Source organism: Nannobrachium achirus (genome assembly GCF_963921795.1).
Source record: "Nannobrachium achirus genome assembly, chromosome: 23".
In the NCBI taxonomy this organism is placed as follows: domain Eukaryota; kingdom Metazoa; phylum Chordata; class Actinopteri; order Myctophiformes; family Myctophidae; genus Nannobrachium; species Nannobrachium achirus.
In genome coordinates this window covers 16,243,545-16,263,976 of record NC_137830.1, presented here as the reverse complement: position 1 = coordinate 16,263,976, position 20,432 = coordinate 16,243,545, and the positions used below count along the sequence as shown (strand labels likewise).

At 41.8% G+C, this 20,432-nt stretch overlaps 1 protein-coding gene across 2 annotated transcripts; it reads right to left on the bottom strand.

Moving 5' to 3' along the window:
• Positions 1-2,312: 2,312 nt before the first annotated feature.
• On the bottom strand, positions 2,313-18,371 carry LOC308308404 (uncharacterized protein; the record flags this gene model as incomplete). 2 transcript variants are annotated; one of them, XM_080753822.1, is made up of 8 exons in its annotated part: positions 18,242-18,371; positions 15,382-15,491; positions 13,435-13,612; positions 10,154-10,474; positions 6,864-7,027; positions 5,941-6,051; positions 5,735-5,779; positions 2,313-2,477 (listed from the first exon to the last, which is right to left on the bottom strand). In XM_080753822.1, the coding sequence occupies exons 3-8, from the start codon at positions 13,544-13,546 to the stop codon at positions 2,313-2,315; spliced, it is 918 nt and encodes a 305-aa protein (XP_080609948.1). In that variant the 5' UTR covers positions 13,547-13,612; positions 15,382-15,491; positions 18,242-18,371. The 2 variants fall into 2 exon arrangements, with proteins under 2 accessions (XP_080609948.1, XP_080609947.1); XM_080753821.1 differs by lacking the exon at positions 18,242-18,371 and adding an exon at positions 17,899-18,092.
• Positions 18,372-20,432: the final 2,061 nt, after the last annotated feature.

Sequence of the window (20,432 nt, the reverse complement as noted above, 5' to 3'; positions counted from 1 at the left end):
ACTTTCTACTTTTGGTACTTTTTTACATACGTACATTTTGATACCAATACTTCTGTACTTTTACTCAAGTGAATGTTGGATGTCCGAATTTTACGTGTAACAGAGTATTTCTACATTGCACTATTGATACTTTCGCTTTTTTAGTACTTTTTCCACCACTGCACAATAATACATATCATCAACAAATACAAAACCCAGTGCCCTTACCCTAGGTGGGGTTGGCAAAGGGGCCTTTCTGTGTGGAGTATGCATGTTCTCCCCGTGTCCCCTGGGGTAGGTACCCTCACAAAAACAGGCAGTAATCCTGGTCTCTATACTGCCTCCCGGGGCGCCCGATGGAAAGGAAAGAAACTGGTTGGAATAACGTGTTCCTTCCACGCGCTACGTCCAACCGGGGGAAACTCCCCCCTGTCAGGTGAAAAGAAGCGGCTTGGACTCCTCATGCATAGAAGGAAGCATGAGGTCAGTCCGTTGTCTCCCCAGGTTGGCCGAGGGAGTGTAGCGCCCAGGATTACATTAGACAATTGGCACCGGGTGAAAAATGGGTTACAAAAATCGTGGGATAAAAATAAAAACAAAAACCATATACAAAACACTCTATGTACAAAGGAGAACATTGTTTGGCAGTGAATGTGAACAAACAAGTGCATAATTGACCTCCCCTTGTGGTCTCCTGATGTTTTTTGCATTTAGGCCTAGAATTATTGACTGCTTTAACTATTGAAAAATAGCAGATATACAAGCTCACAGCACGGCACCGAGTGCCGCACTGCAAGCTTGTAGATCGGCTATTTTTGAAAAATCATGAAAATGTGTGCACATTTTTCAATATATATTTTTCAAAGCAAACTTTTGTAAATCAAAATCTCTGCTTCTGGGGGGTCCCTGGAACAACATATTTTGAGATGGGGGTCTGTGGCCAAATACATGTAATTTTGGGGGTCCTTGACATGAAAAAGTTTGAGAACCACTGATTTAGAGGAAGGATTTAGAAGTCGGGTCAAAGATCGGGTCAAAGATATTCAAAGACTTGCACACATTTTCACGATTTTTCAAAAATAGCATATCTACCGGTACAAGCTCGCAGCGCGGCACTCGTGCCGTGCTGTGAGCTGGTATATCTGCTATTTTTCAATAGTTCAAGCATAAAGTAATGGTTAAAGTGGTTAAAATCTAACGCGACTCGGGCGCGTTCCAGGTCTTTGAGGGTTAAATTAGACCTGTTGTGTAAACACTGTTAATGGACATTTACAATAATACAATGTGACTCCATTGCGTGGGGGGAAAAGTTTTAGGGCAGTGAGGAAAACCAACAGTCAATGATAACCTGAGATTCAGCGGTAAGGCTGGGCGATATTAAGAAAACCTTCGATATTCGATAACGTTGTTGAATACCTCGATATCGAAATTACGCGATATTAGTAAAAACAATTGCATTAGATAGTTTTTAATATTTTTTTTTCTGCTTTAGGTCCACTGCCTGTCTAACCCAGATAATGAATAGCATATCCATGCATGCACACGGCACAGTACACATAGAAGGGTTAGGTAGGTTTAATTGAAATAACCACACCTGGTTACAGATGGACTGCTTTTCTGCATGTGCTACGTGCATGCATAGTGTGTCAGTTAATTTGACTTATACACCTATACCTCATTTCAAGCCGTCTTTGTCAATATGTATAAGCTGGTGATACCTCGATATCGATACATTTTCGATATATTGCCCAGCCTTATTCAGCGGTCAGTGAGATGGTCATGCCAGTACGTTAGAAAGGGGACAGAAGGCCGGTGGAGGACAACTTTCGTTTTTTAAGGATTCATATTTTTTAGATTGTCATTAAAGAATATAAAAGATGAGTGTTAAAATTATTTAATTTACTTCTTTCTATTGTTTTAGAGGTTCTTATTTCAGTGGTTGGGGGCATGCATACAAGTGGCTAAATATGTCATTTTACACAGAATAAGCCCATTCCCAAGATACAACGCAACCTTTCATGGTTGGATGTGACTTATGGTGGCTAGAAGTGTTACTGTAAATAGCAATAAAGAAACTTTTGGCTTATTGTGTCCAAAAAGACATATTTTGCCACTTGTACCCATTGTACGCATGCCCCCATGCGTACGCATGCCCCACATTTTAGCATGCTAAACGCGATAAAACAATAGAACGAAGCAAAAGAAAACATTTTAACACTCACTTTTTCTTTTCTCTGATTACAATCTAAAATATGAACCCTTGTTGTAAAAAAAACAAAGTTGTCCTTTATGTCGCAAGGCATCAACTGATCTTCAGAACAAAAGTTTGTTTCCTAGAGAAAGTTGAGTTTGTCTGAGGTGTACACTGCACTGAGGGGTGGAGCAGAGGGGAACGTGGCTCCTCTCAGCTCAAACTGGGGTTCAGCGCCAGGAGAGAAGAGAGAATCATATACAGGAGGATCATCCATATGATTATCCTGAGATGCTGTGGTCGCCGCCTGAAAGACATAAAGACCAATAAGAAGATGCTGAATGATAGTCTAATGCAGTGGTTCTCAACGTTTTCAGGCTGCGACCCCCCAAAACAATCATACTTTAACTGGGGACCCCCCCCTCACCCTGAGGAGAGTTGAGGCATTACATTATGTATAACACGGTTCTATTGTGAAAATAGCAGATCTACATGCTAACAGTGAGCATGTAGATCTGCTATTTTCACAATTTCTGCCTCTAATATTTGACTATTTGGCCAGTGTTTAATTTGCATTTTAGAGGCATTAAAAAGTCCTTAAATTGTCACTTTAAAAATGTGCATGTACCCTCTATACACTTAGACCTTGTTGGTTTGTTTACTGTCGAGTGATGAGAAAACAATGTTGTACATTAAGCTAATCATCTGGGGACCCTCCAAATGAATTTGGGGACCTCCATGGGTCAAAATTGTACTTAAACTAGAAAGTCGCGGCACTACGCGCCACTCCTATCTATGTAGCCCCCCTCGCCTCGTTGTTAATGCAAAAAGCTCTGTGAATGAGACATCTAGACAGGCGAGGAGCAGCCTGACAAACACACACAATATTTTTAAACTTGTAGCAGGATTTACTATAGGATCCATGAAAAAGTCCAATCCTTGTGTGTGGATAGTCAACTTTTGTCAAGAAAATACAAAAAAGAAAAAAGGAAAGAAAAGAAAAAGCAACTTAAATAAAACTTGCAATTTTAACAACAATTCAAATACTTTTAAACACCCCCTATAAGAATACCCCAAAAGGAGTGGGGTTTAAAAAAAAGCTTCTCTAAATACAGACAACAATAATGTTAATATTTAAATAATATTCAAATAAAACATTCTTTAATTATTTCAGCATCAGAGAATGGCTTCTTGTGCTTATCCAAAACTCACAGCACTCTGAGTGAGCACTTAAGCCAGTGTCAGAGTCGGTACCGCGGTGTAGTGCGGTGTAGTCTTTTTGAGCGTTAACTAGGGATGTGAAAAAAAATCGACTCGCAAAATCGACTCATGCTCACCGCGACTCAAAAACGTATGAGTCGATTTTTTAATTTTTTTATTTTTTTCTAAAGTTTTTCCCCCAAAAATGTTTTAATCGCTTCAAAAACGTTATAAGCGTTAATGTTTTCCAAATGTGAGCGGACCGGTGTGTGTGTCTCTGTGTCGGGGACGAATGAACGTCTGTGTTGTGCATGCATGCATCGCAGAATCGCATGCATACGGCGCTAGTCAGGTCCGCGGACTACAGGTTGAGAAACACTGCTGGTCTGTTCGTGTGCACGCGTCAATCGCGTCATAGCAGTGCGCGCTCACCGCGCTGACTGGATGTGTTTTGTTTACGTGCCTGTGTGCATGCATGCTTGACACGAAAGCTCGCTTGTTAATGGCAGCGTCGCCTCGTGTGCAGTGATTTTGTCAAGATTGACAATAAAACAACACAATATACATCGTCGTTAATGCGACACCCGTGGATGCGGTCGGGGAGGGAGAGATCGAGGCAGACCAAAGCTCCTCCACATTGATACACTAGCCTGGGGTGCCAGCCAGCCAGAGCGCTACCACTACGTTCCATGGACTTTAAATTGTCACTTCTAGTCTCTAGAGAACAGACTCTGTGCTAACGCAAGGAAGAGCAATTATCCTACTAATAAAGGAGCAAACTCACGCTCTAGCGCTCTAACGCTCACGCTCTAACGCTCACGCTTATCTACGTTTATCTATTCACTCGCTTCAGCAACTGATCCCAAAGTTCACATGGTATTGGCCATTAGCATTATACCAACACTGACGGAGCCCGAATTTCATTTCTCCCAAATTAAAGCAGTTTAAATTAGCGTTTTCTTAACCACTTCTGTTGAACTCTGCTGTCTGTTGCCAGGGTTACGGTCCGTTCCTCCAGGCCATGGGATCTGTAGCCCCACACACACACACCCCTTTCTCTCACAGTTAGGAATGTTTCTCTCTCTCTCTCTCACACACACTTTCACCGGGTGCGTTTGACATATTTTGGAGCACATATCTTCGAACGGGTAAGGTCTAGTAAGTATTATTAGGGCTTTGATGCCAGTTCTGATGGGTGCAGCTGCATAAGTTGTGTTGCTTAAAGTAATGCCCCGTTGTGTTGTGCTCTCCTGAGTCTCCTCTCAGCTGCTGCTTAGCGAAAACAAAAAAGAAAAGTGAAAAAAGTCGATCGACGCGTCGATTTTCGGCCGCGACGCGTCGATTCGTAAATAATGCGTCGATTAACATCCCTAGCGTTAACGTTGTAGTTTTATGACTCAAAAAGACTACACCGCACTACACCGCACTGGCTTTAGGATGCTGCTGGTAAAGTTGCGTGGCTGTGCCTGTGAACTGTGTGCGACCCATGTAACCAGCCAATCAGCACATCGTTGTCATGGAAATGACAGCGCACTGCCCTAGGCAGTTCTCTCTCTCACTCTAGCTCTCTCTCTGTCGCTGTGTCTCGCGCTCTCTCTCGCTGTCTCTCGCTCGCTCTTTGCTCTCTCTCGCTGTCGCGCATGCGCATTCGTTTCGTTTTGGGTCGTCGATCGGCGATCGAATGCACCTTTCTGTCAGTTCCAAAATGCATATAGAGATACAGTAATTGAGTAAATGTACTTCGTTATTTCCACCACTCAGTAAGCTCTGTGTGGGGTCTCTAATTCCGTTCATCCCAAGTGACTCGAATAGTTTACCGCAGGGGTTTTCAAAATGGCTGACGGGGCACCTTGGGGTGCCGTGACGGCAGTCCAGGGTGCCGCGAGATCATTTGATAATAGCCTATTTAGAATTTATTTGGACAGTATCATGTTAAACTTGAAGTACAAAGTTATTTTCAGTCAGTTCTAACCAAAATGGCTATTATCTCAACGTTTTCCTCGCAACTTAATCACTAAAATATCGTCCCTGTCGGGCAGAAACCTTGTATCTTCAAGTTTCAAATGTGTACGTCATTTGGTAAAGCATCTCGAAATATCTGGTTCCAGGGACCATCCAGAAGCAAAATTTTAGTTACAAACGTTCTCTTTGAAAATACATATATTCAAAGATGTGCACACATTTTCACGACTTTTTCAAAAATAGCAGATCTACAAGCTCACAGCGCGGCACTTGGTGCCGCACTGTGAGCTTGTATATCTGCTATTTTTCACTGGTTAAAGCATTCAATAATTCTAGGCCTAAATGGGTTAAGCACAAAGCTATTTGGTTTCTCTATTTATTTATTTGGAAGTGGGTCCATACCTCAGGTTGAGTGGAGCTCGTAGGGGGGTCTTCAGGACCAGGAACCTGTAAGATGAACCAATCCTTATCAATTCTGATCTGTCAGGGTATAGAGTGGTACCTTGAGGGGGTACTAAATGGACCTTTACAGGTCTGTAACCCAGAGTTACGGTGGTCCTTGAAACATAAACATTTGTGAAACACAGTTCTATAAAACAGCAACGTACCAGTGGTGGCTGGTAGGTGGATGCAGGCTCTTGGGGGTGGAGTGGGTAAGAGTACGTTGGTCCATGTGATGGACTAGGAGGATGAGCTGAGGTGGAGGGCTGAGTGTTGTCCTGTAATTGAACCAAAAAAATCGAATAAAAAAAAAATAGCAGTTTGACATGAAGACATGGAGTTGCTTCAAATAAAAACTATTGTGAAATTAGCCCAAGCTTGGTGCGTTAGTGTTGGATTTCAGATCATGGTGATATAGCCTACATCTGGTGCTGCTTCAGTATCATGAAAAAGAGTGCTTCTTTTTGTAGCAGCACTTTCTCACATAGCAACAGCAGAACACCAACGGTAATACTATGCAAGTGGGAGGAGTGGGACTGAGTTACTAGGGCCCAAGGTGGAGGAGCCTTAATTATTTTATACTTTAGCTACGTGCCGCGCTGTGAGCTTGTATATCTGCTATTTTTGAAAAGTCGTGAAAATGTGTGCAAATTTTTTGAATATATGTATTTTTTAAGCGGAAATTTGTAAAGACTTTCAAAGACTTGCACACATTTTCACGATTTTTCAAAAATAGCAGATCTACAAGCTTGCTGTGAGCTTGTATATCTGCTATTCTTCAATAGTTAAAGCACAAAACAATGCGTAATAATGCGTTCCCACCAGTCTAAATGGGCCCCCTATGAAGAGCATTCATGGGGGGCCCGCAGTGAATCCTTGTACCCAGGGCCCAGAATTTGGTGCGACTCCCCTGGTTGGTACTCACATCATGGTAATATACATAGTGTTGGGTACTCACATCATGGTAATATACATAGTGTTGGGTACTCACATCATGGTAATATACATAGTGTTGGGTACTCACATCATGGTAATATACATAGTGTTGGGTACTCACATCATGGTAATATACATAGTGTTGGGTACTCACATCATGGTAATAAACTGGTACATCTGGTGCTGCTTCAGTGTCAGGAACAGAGCGGTTCTTTCTAGTGGTCTTGCAACAGCGCTTTCTCACATAGCAACAGCAGATCACCAACGCTAATATGCCGACAGCAACGCCGATATATCTGAGGTAAGAAGGATAGCCCTCTGAAAGAACAGAAAGAAATGCCCTGTGTTGTTTACGTGAACCAGAAACTTTCATGAGGTACTTTATTGAACACAAGAACCAAGCAAACCGTGCCGTGCCTTGTAACGGATTTCACAGGTTCTTGACTTATAAGAAGGGAATATCTTCAGAAATAGTGTCATATCCCGGAATAAATTCATTACCAAAAAATGTCTTCACCAATGTGTTTGTAAAGGTGTCTAGTAACACATCCCACAAAGACTGAAATTCAGTTTCCCTAGGAGAATCCGTTACAGCTGATGAAAGTTGGAGTCCCATTAAATTAACTATAGGCTACAGGATAAAACACACCAAAATAAATATGCTTTAAGTAGCATGTGAGGGGTCAGACTAGGGTTTTTTAATGATTCTGAATCCATTGCAAGCATTTGTTTTGCACGGAAAACATTCCTTGGGGTCAATGTAGTGGAGTGGGAGCTATCGTAAGGGGGCGCTGGAGGCGAGAGCTAGGAAGATGGGAGCCGCCTTGACTGTAGTGTATCAATAAGAGGCAGTTCTGAGTTTTTAAGTCGGTTTACTTTATTAACAACAAGTCACCTTCTCTCTCTCTGAGCTCCCTGCTTTTTCTGAGCTACCCGGCTTTTCTCTCCCTCTCTTCCTGCTTCCCCCGCTCTTCCTAGCTCTCGCCTCCAGCGCCCCCTAACGATAGCTCCCACTCCACTACATTGACCCCAAGGAATGTTTTCCGTGCAAAACAAATGCTTGCAATGGATTCAGAATCATTAAAAACCCCTAGTTTGACCCCTCACATGCTACTTAAAGCATGTTTATTTTGGTGTGTTTTATCCTGCATAGTTAATTTAATGGGACTCCAACTTCCATCAGCTGTAACTGATTCTCCTAGGGAAACTGAATTTCAGTCTTTGTGGGATATGTTACTAGACACCTTTACAAACACATTGGTGAAGACATTTTTTGGTAAGGAATTTATTCCAGGATATGACACTATTTCTGACAATATTCCCTTCTTACTACAGTTCTGGGAACCCAAAAACTCAGAACTTAAAGGGGACCTCATTTTCAATATTGAACTATGTCATTAATATAACTTATAGGAGTTGTGTGGAAATAGAAAAAAAGTCTAGAACTAGAACTGGAAGATTGATTTTGGGGTTTGTATTGTAAAGTACAACGGTGTGATGTCATCAAGTTGTACTTTACAATACAAACCCCAAAATCAATCCTCCAGTTCTAGGCAACACAGAAGGGGGGGAACTTTTTTTCTATTTCCACACAACTCCTCTAAGGCATATTAAAGGGCCACTTCACCTCTGGGACAACCCGATCTTATTTTATTGTTGTTTGGGACACGATCAAACAACAATAATCATATGATGCATATGATGCAAAACGCATCACTAGTACATGCTGAAATACTAAAATATAAAAAAAAAAAAAACAGATTGAACACAAAAAATAACTCCGGATTGTGTTGATCGTGTCCCAAACAACAATAAAATAAGATCGGGTTGTCCCAGAGGTGAAGTGGCCCTTTAATGACATAGTTCAATATTGAAAATGGGTGGTCTTCCCCTTTAAACTTTCAACATTGATCTAAAATAGCAAAAAATAGCTGATCTACAAGAACTACAAGATCTACAAGACCAGCTATTATCATTTTTCTTTTTTCTTTTTTTAATGAGGAACCTCTTCAGCTTTGGTTATGGTTATAATGCAAACTAGAAGGAATGTGAACACAAACTTCAGTGACAAAAGTGATGCACGCCCTGCACGGCTCCAAGAGTAAATCATGAATGATAGCCAGCACTCGAGCTGTAGAGTAAACTGGTAAACTGGCCAGACGTTATCCTGCATATTACACGGCTACTTAATAAATACATTGACCCAAAAGTAAAAACAAAACTGAATATTTCCTTGCTTACAGTAGTAAAAGTATTCCACAAGTGTTGCACTGGCTGTCCGCCGAGCGCAAGGAAGTGTTGCTCAAATAGAAGAATCTAAAACATTCTTGAGAGCAACGTTTAGTTGTGAATGACACTGGGTGTTTGTTTACATGGCCGTCATGTTGGATACGGCAATAAAATTCACGCAGTGCACCCAGGTGCTCTGAGCCTTGATTAGGCATCGGTCTGTTATCCAGAAATAACAAACCGCTGATCAGAAGCAGCCCTGTATTAACACTTATGGTGCCAACCCCGAGTTTCCCGAGTTTGGGCCGAAGAAAAAAACTTTTTTTTTTTTCAAAAAAAAATTTTGGACCCCAAAAAATGTATTAGGCATGATCGCGATCGCGAATTTGCATGTTTAACGCCCATACCAACCCATTCTTTCAAACATGGCAGCCATGTTTGTTTACATCTGAAGAAAACATAATGGCTGCTTAATCATGAATGCCTGAACGGATGTCCAAGCGGATTTTTTTGTTTGAAAGCTGTGAACATCCTACACACACGTGGTGCATGATTAGGCATGGGCGTGCACGATCCGTGCACTATGAATTACATGGAAGTCTATGGAAACCATGGCAACTTGGACTTTCAAAGACATTTAACTGATGGCACCAAACAACAGATGAATGATCAATCGATCATTAATCTGTTGTTATTACACAGTATAAAGAGTTATCCTATAAATATCTTCTTATTTGAACCCATGAGTTCTGCTCCTACACATTATTAAATAAACGAGGTGTATCTGAATGGCAAGAATGTGAGTGTTGAAAAATCGTGAACATTTTTGCAAATCTTTGAATATATGTATTTTTTTAAGCAAACATTTGTAAATTCAAATTTTGCTTCTGGGGGGGGGGTCCCTGGAACTAAATATTTTGAGATGGGGGTCCGTGGCCAAATACATATCATTTTGGGGGTCCTTCACGTGAAAATGTTTGAGCACCACTGACATAGAAACATAGGTTTTTCAAAAAACCTTTGAAGGATTCGAAATATTCAAAGACACACATTTTCACGATTTTTCAAAAATAGCAGATCTACAAGCTCGCAGCGCGGCACTCGGTGCCGCGCTGTGAGCTTGTATGTCTGCTATTTTTAACATTCATTCATGGGTTGGCCCACAGTGAATCCTTGTACCCAGGGGGCCCAGAATTTAGTGGCATCATGACTCACCCTTCACTTGCAGAGTCACCACGAGGGCCAGTCGGTCCTCCTCGTCTCTGAACTCATAGTGACCCGAGTCCGATGGCTGGAGGTCCTCGATGACGATCTGCAGCGTCGGCCCCTCCAGCTTTCGTATTCGACATTCATATATTCGACTTTCAAACTTTGCGCACGCCATGTGCTCCTGCAGTTCGCCCGCCCTCATCAAGAGCACTCTCTCGTAATGATCCTCTGACGTTTGATAGCTCATGTCGAACAGCGCGGCGTCCATCCCGAACGTGATGCGGAGTTCCTCGCCCTGGTTCTTGTCGTTGTAGTACTGCCACTGCGCTGTGATGTGAGATAGAGGGGACGGCATTCAAACAAAACTCATCAAGCCATTTATAGTCAGGGACCCAGTCCCTGATAATGGGAGAGGACCTGTGATGTTCTGCCGTACATTTTATTTCTGTTTTATCTATTAGTTTGGACATTAACTCTATCCACGCTTTGAACGTTCCCGTTCGCCCCATTTTTGACGGCGGCGCAATGCCAATTGTACGTTCTTTGGCTCGTTCTTTTGTACCTTGGTTTGATGTCTGTAAACTGATGAGGGGTCGCGCGGGTGTGTACCGTAAAGACAGCTCCCGTAAAAGTACTCTCAAAAACCCACTGGACGTTAGCATCAATGGAGTAACAAAACACTTCCATGTTATTTTCTCTGGATCTATTGCTCTGTAGCGACTGAGCTGCCTTGACCTACGGCAGTCTACTGCGGCCATTTTCACATTAATTCTTGCATGAGGCTGCCCTCTACTGCTGGTAGAGCCACGGTACACCTATTTAAGGAGAAAATAAAATAATAATTATGAAAAAATAATAATACATCTTTGTCTATAACATCGCAAAGGTAAAGTGCTTTTGCTGGCACAAAACCCAATAATAAATAACAACATCTGGCACTGAAAAAGTTAAGGTCCACAGAATGCGAGGCCTGCTCTGCCAGAAACATTGCGAAAAAAGGTTATGGCCATTTGTATATTCACTGTCCTATCGACTTCAATATACAGGAAAAGAATACAAAAATAAATGTGCTTTAAGTAGCACGTGAGGGGTCAAACTAGGTGTTCTTCATGATTCTGAATCCATTGCATGCATTTGTTTTGCATGAAAAACATTCCTTGGGCTAAATCTTGGCCCCCCAAAATTGCCCTAGGAATGTTTTTCATGCAAAACAAATGCTTGCAATGGATTCAGAATCATGAAGAACACCTAGTTTGACCCCTAACATGCTACTTAAAGCACATTTATTTTCTTTTTTTAATATTTTTCTTTTCCTGTATAGTAAAGTCGATGGGACTGTGAATATACAAATGACCATAACTTTTTTTTGCGATGTTTCCGGCAGAGCAGGCCTGTCATTCTGTGGACCTTAACACCTTCTAAGCCAAGGGGGGCCCCTTAATGTTAAAACCGTACTATATCGCACATCCCCCCAGGGACTCTCAGCCACGTCGTACATTCCCGGACTTTGTCTTTAAAACCGGAATAAAAGCTTTTGATCCGAAAATCGGCGATCGTCTAACCTTCCCTAGTCACCACTCGTGCACTGATAGCTCATGCAGACCGTGCATGAAGCAGAGGTGACGTCAGCGCCTCTCCTTCTCCAAGGCACCTTCCACCCATCCGTTTACTGTCTACACACTCGAGCTCCTCCTGCAGCCATGCTTGGGGCTATGCTAGCGAAACTTTTCAGTTCTGTTCTTCAGTCACACATGGACTATTTGCGGGGACATTTACGTGAAAGGATCGCGCACGCGAAACGCACGGGGACATCGACGATCGGCCAAAACCCCCATTCTATCCCAACGGAGATCGAGAAAATCATGGTGAGTTACTGGCCTGGGGGGAAAAAAAAAAGAAAAAACAGCGGCGCTGTTCAAGATGGAGGGGCTGCGGGGTCATGTTTATAAACATAATATTATGTCTCAGATCACAATACAATAATAGAAATTTCACGGCTAATCTACCAACCACCATTCTATTTCGGACTGCAACGTGTTAATGACCAAACTAATAGATAAAACAGAAATAAAAAGTACGGCAAGACATCACTGGTATCACCCCTATTCCTTGAGCTTTTGGGCTTGTGGGTCCCTGACTATTAGGAATGAACGCAAATCTGTGTCACTTTAGATTTGAACCACTTTAACCATTATTTGATGCTTTAACTACTAAAAAATAGCAGATATACAAGCTCACAGCACGGCACCCGGTGCCGCGCTGCAAGCTTGTAGATCTGCTATTTTTGAAAAATCTTATACTTTGACTCAAATGGGGTTGAGTACCTTGCCCACCACTGATTTATCTATTATTACATTCCTCCTATTGCCGCATCCCACTTCCAAGCCCATTCACGCCCCCTTTACATCGACTTCAACTCATAGGTAGTCGTCTAGGACGTAAGGAATACCGCCCCTAACGCTATCATTCGCCCCCCGTCGCCATGGTGACAGCCCTCCATTGGCTCATTCCCAGCTATGGGACCGGCGGATCCAATTTCAACAGAGGGGGGCGTCGCAGTAAGTGGAGTGAAATTTGACACCACTGTGTTTGCATGTGCGTGCTGCTGCCTCCACAGTGAGGGCAGAGAAATAGCAGAGGCATAACAGTCACTTCTCTCCAGTGCGTCCGGCGGTCAAATATGTCCAACCGGAAACGTGCGCTGCGGCACAATAGTTCCGCCACAATAGTTTTTTTTTTTTTTTTTTTTTTACCTTTTTTTTTTTTACTTAAAAAAAAAAAAGAAATGTTAGTAAAGAAGCGGGCGTGGACTCTAGATGTGAGCGTCCCGAAGGGCCGCGAACCTCTAGTGTGATACAATAGGGATGGGACGATATGAAAATGTCATATCACGATTATGGTGACCAAAGAAATCGTGATTTACGATATCGCGATAATCAAAATATCCCCAACATCTACTATCCTGGGGCAGAACATTTGCCAAAAAATTGCAGATCTACAAGCTCACAACGCATCATAATTCAAATCAGCTATTTTTTGGCAAAGCAATTTGGTAGAGAGGTTCAAGTACGTATATTATAAGTACTTTTTACCAATTACAGAGTGTCTAAGTGGTACCGGATATGCAGCTCGGCAAATAAAAGGTGAATTGATCCCAGTGCATGACGGAGGACGATTTCACGAAAAATGTAAATCTCCACAATACGATTATCGTGAGTGTTTTTACCACGATAAACGATAATATCGCTTATCGTCCCATTATACAACGTCGGATCTTTCTCATTTACCTTCAATTTCCATCTCGTTTCTGGAAACAATCTTGTGCTTCTGGTCCCTGAAGGTGTAGTAGCCGCTGTACCAATAGGTGAGCTTGTTCATCGTCCACTTGTCGTTCACCATTCTTCCCCTGCCTCCTGCCTGCAACTTACCGGCGAGTGGGTCATTGCGATTCCATAGGACCTTGGTCTGGGTTGAAAAAGAATATACATATACAAATAAAAGATAATCGACTTTAACTAGACAATCGAATTTAATACTCTGTTTTGTAGGGTTGGGTATCGAAATTAGGTTCCGAATCCAAATGGCTGGGTATTGGGTACCCATAAAATTTAAGTAATGAATCGATAAAATCGTAATAATGTGTTAAAGAGGTGGTGCCATGATTTTTCCCCCCTCTAAAATATGATTATCAGGTATTATGATTATACTAGGAGGAAGATTTTTTCCAAAAAAGTATACAGAAAGAGTTAAAATTGGGTTTGTATGTGGCCACACCCCCAGTTCATTAAGTATGCATTGATGTCATGGTGGGTGGTGACCCAGCTGAAGTTAGCCACACCCCACAGTGTTGGGTGAATGGTAATTAGGGGAGGAGTTGATACTGTGACATACTTAGTATGTGTGTTTTTTAACTGACACTTTTGACCACAAGGTGGCATGCAGCCTCCAAGAGAATACAAACAAATACCAAGAGAATACATAATTGCTCATAAATACCACACCAGGGGGTCTAATGAAGTACTTTCAACCTCCTAGACACATGAAAAACAGAAAAAGTACAAAACTATGGCACCACCTCTAAGGGTCGAGTATTTTCCTATAAATAAAGCGTACAAATATTATTTACTTTGGTTATCGCTTAAAATAATGAAAGTATTTGTGTTATCTAAACATTTTACCTAAATTGATAAGAACGGGATCAGAATCAATAAAATCTTCACTATTTTGGCCATGTAGTGAAAAATATTATAATGCTAAATATAAAAAATAGCCAATCCACAAGCGTTGTGGCGTCGTCCATTTCCACTATATTTGTTATAGTTTTTTTAAGTAGTTATAAAATTAAAGTCTAACATAGAGCTAAAAGGTAAATCAATTTATCGATTTTCTTTTATTTAAAGGTGATACACCATGAATTTTCATGGGGTTAAAAGCTTTCCACGGGTTCTCAGAACAGGCTGCAGAATTTGCTGCCGTCGCAAAAAAAAGAAAAAAAAGAAAAATCAAAACATTTATTAGGCATGATGGCGAAATTGCATGTTTAACCCCCATACCAACCCCATCTTCCAAACATGGCAGCCATGTTTGTTTACATTTGAAGAAAACATAATGGCTGCTAGCTCATGAATGCCTGAACGAATTTCCAAGCGGATTTTTTTTTGTTTGAGCGTGCACACACATGGTGAATGATTAGTTATTCCGTTTATAATGGTTGCAATATGTTAAAAAGAAAACTATAACTATAATCGAAATGAAATAAATATATTATTATTATTATCTCACAACCTAATCAGAATGGGGTCGTGTGTATGTATGTCTGTATGTCTGTATGTCCCAATGTCTTGCATCTGCAACTCCACGTTCAGCAGTTGTTCAATTGTCTCAAAAACATGATACAAAAATCAACAACGCATGTTCCTTGCTGACCATCAACTTTTTTTTTTGCATATCTGCACAGTGCACACACAACGGGCAGAACAGCGGGGGGTGGCGCAGTTCAGGCCAAAGGTGGTACTGCAGCTGAAAATGCTCTGAGAGCCATTCAAAAATGAGAGAGGCTCTCTATTCAGGAGTGGTAATTTAGCCTCAAACCTTTTGAAAAACGTTTTTGGGAGATAAACAATATGACATAAATACTTTTTAAATGCATGGTGTATCACCTTTAAATTTAAATTAATAGAAAAAGTAATCGATAGAATAATCACCAAGAAAATAATCAATATTTGCAGCCCTACCTTTTTGGAATTTGGGTCTCTCGGAGGAGTGAATTCCAGGGAATATGCATTACTGGGACATTTGAAGTAGTAGTCAGATCCAAACCTCTTTGTCACTTTTTCTGTACAATCTACACACACGCGCACGCACACACACACACACACACACACACACACACACACACACACACACACACACATGCACGCACGCACGCACGCACGCACGCACGCATGCAAAGTGGGGAAACATGATAGATCCTTAATAATGAATGTGACAGGGGTTAACTGAAATTATACAGTGACATAATGTGGTCAGGACTCGTGATGCATATCAGTTTAATGCTGTCTATAAAAGGGTCAAAAAGTAAAGGTAGTTCCACGCTCACAGCTTTTCCATCCCACGGTACATAAAACATGTAGGCCTACTACGGCATGAAAGAGAAGGGTATTGCTGCAGACCGGAGCCCACCTCCAATGGAGCTGGCTCGATCGAAGCTCAGTGGAGCTCCACTGGAGGTCTGCGAGCTGCATACATACGCTCTTGCATTTTTCAAATGGGCCTGTTCTAGCGCCACCATGAGGCTGATGTTCGCAAAACACATTTCTGTACACTACTCTTACAGTTTTTTTTTTTTCAAAAATCCTACAAATCGGTAGGCAGTATCTCAACTGTCATGTGATCGACATGGATCTGTCCGATTTTGCATATTCCATCCTGATTGGCTAAGTTAGGGGAATTGCCCGTCGCAAGTTGATGATGTCATAAAGGTAATTTGTGATCTATCCCTATGGAATTTATGGCATGCATGTGCAAATAAAAACAAACGTAATACTTCCTATGGTTAATATGAGCATCAAATCAATATTTCAAATGTGTTTGTGTTTTGTTTTTTTGCACATGCATGCCATAAAAATGACACACAGAAGCGTAGCCAGCAGTAGGCGAACAAGGCAGCCGCCTACTAACTGAGATCTGATCTCGCCTAAATTAAAAAATAAAATAAATCTCTATTTCCATTGTGTAGACCTGACTGGACAGTATAGTGTGGAGAGGACCTTAGGCCAACCAGTTCAACCAGTTCCATTGATTGACTGATAGGCGGCCGGACCATTAGGCTAATCAACAAGCTTTTAGAGATGTAAATTTGGTATTTTGGCTGGCATTTCGCCTACCAAAATTTAATTCCCAGCTACGCCACTGATGACACATGACATTTATGACATCAACTTGCGACAGGCATTTCCCCTATTGAGTGAAAGAAATATTAGCTATTTCTAGGAGAAATAAAATATTTAAGGTGTTTTTAAAACCTGGCGAAAACAGTTGTGTGCATTAGCGCAAGATTAGATGAGGATAAAGGAAATCATTAAATGGAAGACATTAAATTAACTTCTGAAAATGCTTCTAATCTAAGCCTACACTAACCTACTATGAAACTATAGTAGAACCGCGATCTTGCCACACGTGACTAATTGTGGTTGTAAACTATAACACAGACAATATAAATCCTTATTAGTCTAGTAGTGGGAAGAAGAGGTTATCATCATGGCCCCAAATAACGTTTAAATATCTTGCAACTGGCGACGAGTCTCTTACGAAATCGGCAAGAGTTCCTCTCAATACATAAAGGCCTCTCCATCATCGGCAACTCCTGCGCCCCCACCTTTGCGCTCAGGTTCACCGGGAAAACCGCGGTCGCCTCTCAGGGGCCCTTGGGGCAAGTTGGGGCCCGGGGGAACTGGGCCCAGTGGGCCGTTTCATCATGACGGTACAGTTCACTGGACTAAGCTTATTTCCATAGGAAACCATTGAAGTATCTCATTAACATTGAAAGACAGGGAGACTCCTGTTACACACCAGAGTAGAGAGTAGAGCTATTTAACTTCATTCTGAATACAGACATTTTACTTTTACTAAAGTAAAATGCATTCCATTGATCACAGTACTTCATCCAACACTGTTAATTAGTAATTAACAGTAATAATTAAGCAGAAAAAAGAAAACGATGGGTAAACTAGAAGCAGTGCTCTTCCGAGCACAGGTCTCCACCAGGCCACACAAATCGGCCTGTTATAGCGCCACCATGAGGCTGATTTAAAAAATGTGGGGCAGAGGTTCTGAATTAGCATCCAGGGAGTGTGTGTGCTCAGTTTGGCAGCGATCGGGCCAACGGCGCCGGAGATTAGCTGGTAACAACCAGGCCACACAAATCGGCCTGTTATAGCGCCACCATGAGGCTGATTTAAAAAATGTGGGGCAGAGGTTCTAGATTGGCATCCAGGGAGTGTGTGTGCTCAGTTTGGCAGCGATCGGGCCAACGGTGACTGAGATTAGCTGTTCACAAACTGCGAGGACGCACGGACGCACGGACGCACGCACGGACGCACGGACGCACGCACGGACGGACGGACGGACGGACGGAGGGGAAAACATACTCTCCCTCAGCCTTCGGCTGGTGGAGACAATTATTTAAAATCCCTTGCTTTTGTATTACTATTTAATCCAGTATGTAAACATGACAGAGACGAGTTACTTACCACCACAATAACATGACAGAATCACCAGTAATAGCAGTAACATGTCCTTTACCGAGAGAAGACTACTAAAATGAAGATCCACCAACTGCTGTTATTAATGTCTAATAGGATAAACGCAGCTATTAGTTAGTTAAAAACTAAACCAAAAGTAAACGAGCCAGTTTTCCCGATAAAACATGTTCTTGGTAACAAGTTACAACCTCCCTCCGCCTAGAACCTCGCATCACCAGGCTTTCTGCAGTACCAGCCTGGTTTCTATTTACTTCTCAGTGGTCTGATCCGGCCCACAGGCCGCATACTGTATCCGGTCATTTTGCACTTCCAAATGCATGCGCACACGTACCGTCTCCATATCCGCTGCAGACCGGATCTGCAATCTGCTAAGCGAATTGATGCCAGTCTACCCTCCGCCCACGTGACACTCCCTTCTGCGTTGTTTTCCTTCTTCTATTGGAGAGGTTGATCCAGGTCAGGATCATGATCCTGTTGCATGCCGCCCCCTGCTGGAGTGACTGGTCTTCAGTGTCTGTCTGTGTCTACCCAAATAATAATAATAATAATAATAAAGCTTTATTTGTATAGCACCTTTCATGACATGAAATGCAGCTCAAAGTGCTTTACAGAGCAGAAAATGAAGCACAGTTACTTAACAGAAAAAATAAAATACACATGAATACAATAAAGCAGAACAATAAAAACATAAAACATTGAAGAACAATTTCAGAACAGTGTGGACCTCAATAGCATCAAAGAGATAAAAAAAATAATTCGGCTAAAAGCAAGAGTAAAGAAATAGGTCTTGAGCTGTGCTTTAAAGCTATCCACAGAGGCTGCCTGTCTTAGGTGTAGTGGGAGTTTATTCCAAACTGTCGGTCCGTAGAAGCAGAAAGCTGCTTCACCATATTTTTTATATTTCATTTTAGGCACATCGAGTAGGTCAGCACTAGAAGACCTGAGTGGGCGGTTTGGAACGTATCTATGCAGGCAGTCATAGAGGTACGAAGGTGCCAGACCATTTAGAGCTTTATAAACAAGTAAAATAATTTTAAAATCAATCCTAAAAACAACCGGGAGCCAGTGTAGCGACGCTAAGACTGGAGTAATATGTTCTCTCATCTTAGCTTTAGTTAAAACTCTGGCTGCCGCATTTTGAACAAGTTGCAAACTGTCAGTTGTTTTCTTTGGCAGACCAGAGAGAAGTGCGTTGCAGTAATCAAGCCGAGAGAAAACAAAAGCGTGGATCAGCGTTTTTGCATCGTCCAATGTTAGATAGGCTCTAATTCGCGCAATATTTCTAAGGTGAAAGAAGGCAATCTTGGTGACATGATTAATGTGTGTATTAAAATTCAATTCAGCGTCAATGATCACTCCCAGGTTCTTTACAGAAGTGTTACTTTCTTTAGACAGGTTACCAAGTCTACTTATTATTGATTCTCTCTGCGCAGTAGAACCAATTATGAGAACTTCTGTCTTGTCCTCATTTAGTTTGAGAAAGTTCTCACTCATCCAGCATTTTATGCTAGACACACACGTCAGCAATGGGTCTAGAGCACAGGGGTCGTCCGGAGCTACCGAAAGGTACAGCTGGGTGTCATCAGCATAGAAATGGAAATTCACACCGTGAGCGGAAATAAGTTCTCCCAGCGGCAGTATATAGAGGGAGAATAATAAAGGACCAAGAATTGAGCCCTGTGGAATACCAGAGCAGATGTTGTGTTTGTTTGACTCAAAGTCAGCTAGATTAACAAAGTAGCTTCTGCCTGTTAGGTAGGAGTAAAACCAGGACAAAGCTGTGCCTGACAGCCCTACCCAGTGTTCAAGACGTTGTATTAGAATTGTATGGTCAATTGTGTCAAAAGCCGCCGTTTGATCCAGCAGTAGGAGAACGGATACATTTTTGTTATCAGCAGACACCCTAAGATCATTAATTACTTTTAAAAGTGCAGTTTCTGTGCTGTGTCCTTTCCTGAAGCCGGATTGGAATTTGTTGTGCACCTTATTGTTCTGCAGAAATACATCCAATTGATGAAAGATAATTTTTTCTAGGACCTTGCCCAGAAAAGGCAAATTGGAAATGGGTCTATAATTACACAGCATGGACGGGTCGAGGTTGTGTTTCTTGAGTAAGGGCTTAACTACGGCCGTTTTCAGTGTTTCTGGAAAGACACCTGATTGTATAGAGTTATTTACTATTTTTAGGATATCTCCAATCACACAGTCTACAACCTCTTTGAGAAATGGCGTGGGTATTGCATCCAGCGAGCAAGAAGACGATGTCATTTGCGATATGGTTTTACGAAGTTCCTCTTCATCAATTTCACAAAATGATACTAGGCTGCCCCTAGATTTATCTACACTTTTACACATGGCACCATTAACCGCATTTGCATTTGTGACAGTATTATTCATAATACCAGCTCGAATGTTCACAATTTTGTTGTCAAAGAAGGATGCAAACTCATTACACTTTGCTTTAGAGGCAAGGAGTGACTGCTTGTAGGACTGGGGGGGGTTTAAGAGGCGTTCAATAGTGG